The following is an 8,587-nucleotide window of genomic DNA, read 5'->3' as shown; positions in this document are numbered from 1 at the left end:
GACTTGTTGTCAATGTCAGCGTGCTGGTACGGTGGACCTCGTCCGGTTTGGCGTACTTCTATCAAGATTGCGCCGTCCGTATGTTCGGCATGACCTTCTGCGATCCGCCGTGTAAACCAGAGTTCTCATCGCCTCAGTAACCAAGGAAACTTCTAACGCAAGTAATTTTGGTGATTTCGTTTACCGACATTTGGTGGTCGACGGTATAATCCCTAGGCTTTTCTCATCGCCATCGAATTTGTAAAACTAGTATTAGCAGTGGAAGTATCTACATGTTGACGTATCGTTTTTTGGACTAGCCTTTCTCTAACGAAGAAAATCCGAATATCCGCAACGCTCAAAATCTGTGATTTTTGCAGGGGTGTAATGCCCCAAGTGAAAAGCAAACATCAAATCATTCCGGTCGAAAAGGAATACGTCAAGCCCTAGACTGGTTCACTAAATAAAAACCCGGTGCTAGTATTTTGGTTAAATTGTAACGATTTAAAAAGCCTTAGGGATTTGAACTTTCGACTTCCTGATTTGCGTATCTATGTCGTCATCGGGCGCGCGATTACAGTGCGACAGATTTTTGACGTCTCTCTGCATTTCGGAAATGTGTGCGGAGCGCTTTCCCCAAAAGTCGAGGGAAAGATCGAAAACTCATCAATAGCAACCACACGAAAAATCCCGATGCCCCATCTTAAAGAATAACTTATTGAGCTATCAAATTCATGCACGTCACAAGAAAGCGCTTTCGTTTACAGACACTCATAATGTTTAAAACAAGCAAACAAAGTATTTCCTTGTACTCTAGTAACAGATGTAGGGTAAATATCAGACAAAGTATGGCAAATCCTTGTTCTAAATTTCAAAGGACACAGGCATGCGGCTTATAGAGGGGTAATTTCCCTTTCGTGTCGAATTAAAGAGGTCAGTGAAAGTTTTTCTTTGACAAAACCTTTTTAATTGTACATCACAACATTCAAATTATTCATCTAAATTTTGATATATTTTCCAATATGCATGTGCTTCCTTTATCCACTCATAAATCTATATTGGAACATCCGTCAATGAAATTCTAAACTAAGCCTGATGAGTACGTATAAGTTATCGTTGAACAATTGTTTTGAAGTCTGGAATAGAATACGATATGTAAAAATAATACATTTCCGTACGCGTTAACCATCTGATAAATACCAGATTTACCAAAAAAGACAGCACAGCAGACGCCACGTGCGCACTTCAGTGCTTTACTGTGTACAGTGACTCTGTACTCCAGCAGACAGGACGCCCTCACAATCTCGTGAATTTAATGCTATCCTGATCATGGAGCGAATTTTAGTTCATCTCTATAAATTGTTTGAGAAGAGCTGTCGACCTGACAGTACTTGGGTGACATTTAGGGTTCTCGTACAAAAGAAGAAAAAAGCACTGTGAACAGGTTTAAGTATGACCTCCTCTGTGTTGTTGTTCTGTACACTTGATATTACTTGTCCTGATTCGAGAACTAAAATTGTTTCACGCATATAAAATGTCTGTGCAAGTGATAACTACTTGTGACCTACTGATTTTGGCGTTCACCTTCTTCTATTCATACAAGTCAGCACGTCTTCCTCAATACCTGAAATATCATAGCATTTTGTATATGTCGCATTGCATTACGTTGACAAGGCTAGTATTTTTGATTAAGAATATCATGCATGGCCACCCTACGTACAGAAGATCAGGAAAATGTGTCCCTTCTACATAACATAAATATGCATCTATTGTCCTTGTAATGAATGAACTTCAACTTCTCAGGTCCATGCTATGGTTTCATGTGTGACAATGATAACTGTATTGCGGCAAGTCGGGAGTGTGATTTCTTTAATGATTGTGGTGATAACAGCGATGAGGCACACTGCGGTAAGCATTTCTTCTTAAAGGTATACAGTCACCTGTAATCTAATTATGCCCATATATGGTGAAAGGGGTGTTCCTTGGTATTCAAAATACCAATGTGAGGGCGCTGTTTTTAAAAATCGGCCACCCGCTTAAAATCTGTGATTGGTTAGATTTTCTCTTTCCATAGTAACTGTGGCAAATTTGGAACAGGTGACAGTATACCTTTAAACGTGCTTCTGGAACAGATATTTTCACTTTAAAATATTTCCGATACTTTTCTGCTCTACCATTTGTGGGGGCTCATTTTAGAGCTCTCACAGCAAGTAAACCATCCATCGTCTTAATTTTTTGAAATCGAAAAAATTTTTTGCCAAATAAAGTCAACTTAATGATGCAAGCACTTGAAATTCAAATGTATGTATGTAAGACTGGTGATTTGTTTCTATAATCACAAATATTGCAAGATGACCCCTTATTTTATTCTTGATTTACGAAGAGAATGGTCGACAGTTTAGACGAGGAAAGTTTTAGCGAAAATTTAAGACTTTCACTTTCGACGTGCACACTACTTTAAAGGGAATGATATTGAATTTCACATTAAATAGCCACCATCTTTGCTGATCATACAAGTTTTTTTTTAGGTAATTATGTATTGCGCGAACGGATTTTATTTGAATACTTTGGAATCCTGTGAGAATCCATTATGTATTCTAGTGCTGGATTTCCACTGCTGGATGTTGATGTATACCTCATGGATTCTAATGTATATTGCAGGAATCCATACATTGGATTCTGCTTTAGCTCTCTGGCTACAGAACATTTTACATGGTGCATATCATTGCTTAAGAGTATAGTTCTACAGAGTAGTTTAAGAGTGCCATTGGTGTTTAGGGTTTTAACGGGAAAGCAAATGAAACGAACTAATACAGTCCCTGGACGGACTTTCTCAAACCACTTTCAGGTTTTGACAATCTACACTTTGATATGTTTTGATGGCTCTGCTGTTCATAAATCCTACAACCTCTTAACATGACAGAGCCTCACGACCTTGGAGGGCGCTCTTTGGCATACCGATGGTATTTTCCCGAGTGATATGGCGGTATCCTGCGGCAGTAATAGTAGTAATAGCATGATATTTCTTTGGCACATTGCCTTTTCCTGTCACCTTCAGTTGTTTCCGTCTAGCTGCCAGGGCATCACAGCTTTTCTGAAACAGCTGATCTTGCGGATTATGCTCAATCTGTGGTTGACATTCCGCAAATACTGATCGATCGATTTTTGATAACTTGAGATCGAGTCCGGCTTTTACTCCTCTCCGTCCTTCCGTACATTGAGGTAAAATCTTCCGAGCAACGGATAGAGTTCGGGTGGTGGTATACCTTCAATACGGCGGATTTCCGTTGTCATTGATTGTCGCCACTCTTAAGAGTGCAACTTCCCGCATCGTTTTCATTTCGGTGTTTTTAGCTCACGTGTTTTAGCTCACGTGTTAACACGTAGGCTAATGTCACAGCGACGTCTGTCTGTCGTTGTGTGTGTGTGTGTGTGTTAGTGTGTGTGTGTCTGTCTATCTGTCTGTCTGTTTCCACGATAACTCACAAACGCCTGAACAGATTCAATGGTTTCACTATGGAGACGGTAATAATGGTGTAGACATATATCAAGAAATACTGCACAAAATTTTCATAAAACGTTTCACAGATGACGAGCTCAGAACATTATGATGGTACTATGAGTGTCATGTCAATTATCTGCTCATTTGCATATTTAATAAACTTTCGTTATTAGTGACATAACTCTTAAATTTCTGCACCAAACTTGATGATACGTGCAACAAATATTGATCTCATATACATCTAATTATACTTACAAGCATTGGGCAGCGTCAAGTTAATAATAGCTCATTTGCATATTTTATGAAGTTTTATGATTAGTCATATAACTCCGATAAAACTGCACCAAATTTGATGAATTCTGCTGCAGATACTGATCTTACTGATATCTTACTGTGGTGTAAAGCACTTGGTAGTGTCAAGTTAATTAGGGGTTAATTTACATATTTAATGAACTTTGTAATTAGGTATATGACTCTAAAATTACGGCACCTAAGTCAGTGAAATCTGGTACAGATATTGATCTGATAAATATCTAATTGTACTGACAAGCATTTGGCAGTGTCAAGTTAACGATAGCTCATTTGCATATTTTATGAAGTTTTGTAATTAGTTATATAACTCCGAAATAACTGGACCAAATGTGATGAAATCTGCTGCAAATACTGATCCGACAGATAGCTAATTCCGGTTTAACGCATTTAGTTGTGTGGAGTTAAGTAAGGGGTTCATTTGCATATTCGATGCACATTGTAATTAGTTGTATTACTCCAAAATCTCAGCATTACATTTGATGAAACTTGCTACTGGTATTGATCTGCTTAATATTTAATTGTACTGAGTAGCATTTGGCGTGTCAAGTTAATAATTAGCTCATTTACATATTAAATAAAGTAATTTAACTCTGAGAGTACTGTGCGAAAGTTGATGAAACCTGCTACATATATAATGATATAACCGCTATCTGATTGTTCTTATTATACGCCTCATACGGGTGTCGATTATATTGGTATGAATTTGGGTTTATTGACAGGAATATTGAAAAACATAATACAATAAATCCTCGTCAGAGATAGTTACTCTAGCAGTAGACCGTATACACGTCTAGCCTTATCAGAAGTCCATCTTCCACTCCGCGTCGTGTGCTCAATTGAATTGCTGTCAGAATATACAATGTCTGTCTTTGTTCGTGTGTTTTTATTAGCGATTATCTTGAGGTCTGCAAATGTTGCGTAACATCTCCTTGCTCGTTTATTTGTCACTTTGATATAAGACAGGTCAAAGGTACAATTGTTTTACACAACTTCATAATAGTCAAAAAGTATGCAGTAATTTATGTCATACTGTATTACTTCTTGCATCCAGTAGTGTCTGGTAACTGTCAATACATGTCGAGTAATCAGCAGTCAATTTCAATGCTTTATAATTAAGTTTGTAATTTTGTCAAACTCAAAGTCATTCCTTCCATTCAGGGGTCAAATTAGTAGGTCAAGTTGTTCTGTTGAGTAAATGCTAAAATTTTCTAGTCTGTTTACTGTTTCTTAATGAACCTGTTGTAAAACACGTGAGCATATTCAATTCATATCTGGTTATTCTTCTTAGTACTAACAAGGACACTGACATCGTCTGTCGAAATGTTGACAAATCTTACTGACGCAGACGATCCCGTGGTAGACGTAAAATGGGTTGCCGATGCAGGTGTACCGGGTGGTTCTGGCTCCATGGCTTTTGCGTTTGTTGCAGCTGCTGTCTTTTTCTCTTCAACGGACGAAGATATGGAAATATCTTCAGTGTAATAAAATTCTAAGGCCAAATGTTTAAAATACACACAATTCTGCCAGTCGTAGTGATATCGTTCTTTCCTCGACAATTTCAAAATAGGATCAGACGACATTTTTTACAAACAGAAAGTAGTTCCTCTTGTTTACTCATTTGCATACAATAACGTTAAAATACCACCTTAACGAAAAAAATTATTTCATGGCACGTGACCCGTTGGTCAAATTCCTTGGAGAGGTGCTCTTAGAAAACGGACGTTAAAAACTGATTTTTTTATTATGATTTTCATTATTATTGATCATAATGACAGGAGAAATTAAAACACGCAGTGAAAACTGAAAGTTATGCCCAGGTTTTTAAATATACATATTGTTGAATGGATTATTTTTTTCTGTTTGGAGACCTTCGTTGAAAATACATTTTTTTTGCTGCCATAAACTGAATAATATGTGGTACCTATGCAATAATGTAGGTTATTCCAAAAACACCAGGATTTATGTCCGAGTACATCTTCCAGTGGAGGTATTGTTCGAGACGCATAGCGTCGAGGAAAATACCGAAGCCTACGATGTACGAGGACATAAATCCCGGTATTTTGGGAAAAACCTTATTATTATACACCTTTTTAGCCAAACTTTTCTACAAAAAAGTCAAAATTATGACGTCTTTTTGGATGCTTGTCGCGCACTGCACTGAGCGATCGCGAGCAGACTGGGAACGCGTTGAGCTTCCGCTAAGCGCGCAGAACGAAATTTCAACCCATGCTGCGCAATACACATGGTAGAAATTGTACGTCAGCAGCATAATTGCACTCGAATTCAAAAGATTTTGGACTGACCACCATTTTGTTTTGGAAGTACTGAATGCTAAGAAGTATATGTTTTTGTAAAATATGTAAAATTTTCTCTTCTTTTTCTCCGTGTTGACCTAAAGGTGTTTTGAGGTCAAAGGTCAAATAACGTCCAATAACACCTAAAGTTATTGTGCTCTGTGTCAAAGTTATTGGACTCCGCGTCTTCTGATACCAAAACTCACTGTACGACAAAAGACTTTTAAAATAATGTTTGGTTTCTCTCTTTATTGTCAGATTACACTTGTGATGACGGCCAGTGGCAATGCAACAATGGTTACTGTATTCCTGAATATTGGTTATGTGATGGCTACTTAGATTGCCAAGAATCTGAAGACGAATTGGGTTGTTAGATCGAGTCCTTTACACAAATTAAGTGAGAGAATTGCTGGGCGACCTCATTCAGCACATAAATAAGTTCGAAATATACCTAAATCGAACAGGTAGAAATCAAAGAAGATAAAGGATTAAATGCCAGAAGCAATGCACATTTTATATTAAAAGGGGTGCCGTACTATATTTCTTGTTCAAGCGGGCGACGACGGGTAATAAAGCTAGTGTCGTAGCCTGAATGAAGACCCAGTCCTAAAGGTTTTATGATACCTCATATTACCTTGTTATTCCATATCATTTTAGATGTGCCCGGGTTTCACTCTATAAGTTTTCCACAGTCATTACTGGTCTCTTTGTACATCACCTGCAGGATAGAGTAAATAAATAAGGTTGTCTATTGGGGGAGACTTACATGTGAATAGGGTGTCAATGTCCATTGAAAGAAGCTTATACAACAAAGTTAGGATATCATCTGAAGTTCATGATATCCTGGACTGTTTTTCATCTATGTGCTCTTCATTTTGCACTCCACCGTTCCAAAGGTCCAGATAACATTCTCATGGCCATGTTATGGGGCATTTTGTACTAATTGTTATACAAATGATATTGTAAGTGTACAAGGTAACATATCATTCTATACACTTGTGTAATATCTATATACTGTATATACATAAATGTTCTGCAGCTGTTGTAGTTAATGATATAGATTTCTTAGTTCTAATATGAACCGTCAAAGCTAGCGAAATATGCGTCCCTGAAGACATGAGAAATTGAAGCGATGTCCATGACTTAACATATTATGTGTCTTTTATTATTCATTATCTGTGTTATTTATTTTAAACTACATTGCAATTTTTCCCGAGAATATATGCATTGACCTTTTTTATGATGAAGCAGACAAAAACAGATATTGTTATTCACTGAGTAATTCGAAGAAAATGTTTTTTTTATTGAACGGCAAGAGTAGTCTACAAAGAGTGTTATCTGATATATTTCTATACAAACAGGTATTTGATATGAATTGATATGAATATGAGTTCTGTTAATTCAGGTTCAAAGACAAGAAATTGACCTTTTAAGCTAACAATTCTCTAGTGGTTAATAAGATCAGAACCCCCAAGAATTATATATTTCCGGAAGGCCTCGATATAGGGAAACATTTTGGCTACCATAGAGTTACTATTATGGCAGCTTGCTCTCACACAAATTTCAGCCACATATCTCAAAGCAATGAAGGAAAATATAGGAAACCCATTTTTGAAAGGTTGTGCAAATTACTTGCCACGTGATAGTTATGCACACTATGGTGACACTGTGGTTACAAAAATGTTTCCCTATATCTAGGCGTTCAGAAAATGTATAAATGTATAGTTTATTAAGCACCAGGGAATCGTTAGATTAAAAAGGTCAATTTCTTGTCTAGAAACCTTAAGAAAATTAATGTTTCCCATTTGTTTTTTTAAATATCTGAATAATGTGTCACCATATAATACAGTTTACTACAAAGCAAGATTTTTTTATTGTAGAATATGTCAATGCTATCTCATTCTCAAAACATGAATTAGTCTGATGGTATTTAAATTTAATATTTTGCCTAATTTCAATCCAAGGTACTTAAAACGATTTCAACGATTGAAACAGCCGCGGCGTCTCCATTCATTAAAAGACATGTCTGACATCACAAATGTTCAAATATATCAGTTTATACTTTACTTGCTCGGTGATTATGTTTTGAAAAACGTTATGTAAACCAAGAAAGTTAACAAAACGGATAGTACATGCCAGGAAAAGTCAACTGCCTTTTCAAATGACCTCCTCATGCTAAAGCTGCTCCATCTCGACCTCACTTGTACGCATTACGTATCCCTCGGAATAAAGTCTGTTTCTATAATTAAAGAGGCGCTATGTCAATCACTGAATTTTTTTTATAAAACTAGTAGAGAAATATCTAGGTTACTAGAAATCTGAAAACAATCAAGAAACATTTAAAATAACAGGACCAGTTTTATTGAGGGTAGCCAGCAATAACAACAAATTAAAAAAATTATCAAAGAATTCGTAAATTATTAAAATATAATAATAAATACAGTAAGTCAAACCTTAAAACACCAGACATTCGAACACGTGGAATAATGAGTACAAAATG

General features: G+C 36.6%; 1 protein-coding gene across 1 annotated transcript in view; it reads left to right on the top strand.

The window, feature by feature from the left end:
* The window catches only part of LOC139145678 (uncharacterized), a 37,858-nt gene extending 29,524 nt beyond the window's left edge, over nt 1–8,334 (top strand). The window contains exons 11-12 of the mRNA XM_070716977.1: nt 1,783–1,887; nt 6,346–8,334. Of these exons, the coding sequence (XP_070573078.1) occupies nt 1,783–1,887; nt 6,346–6,461 (221 nt within the window). The 3' untranslated portion in view covers nt 6,462–8,334. The remainder of the gene's footprint in view (nt 1–1,782; nt 1,888–6,345) is intronic.
* Nucleotides 8,335–8,587: the final 253 nt, after the last annotated feature.

Source organism: Ptychodera flava, chromosome 1 (genome assembly GCF_041260155.1).
Source record: "Ptychodera flava strain L36383 chromosome 1, AS_Pfla_20210202, whole genome shotgun sequence".
Lineage (NCBI taxonomy): Eukaryota > Metazoa > Hemichordata > Enteropneusta > Ptychoderidae > Ptychodera > Ptychodera flava.
This window is presented reverse-complemented; position numbering and strand designations above follow the sequence as displayed.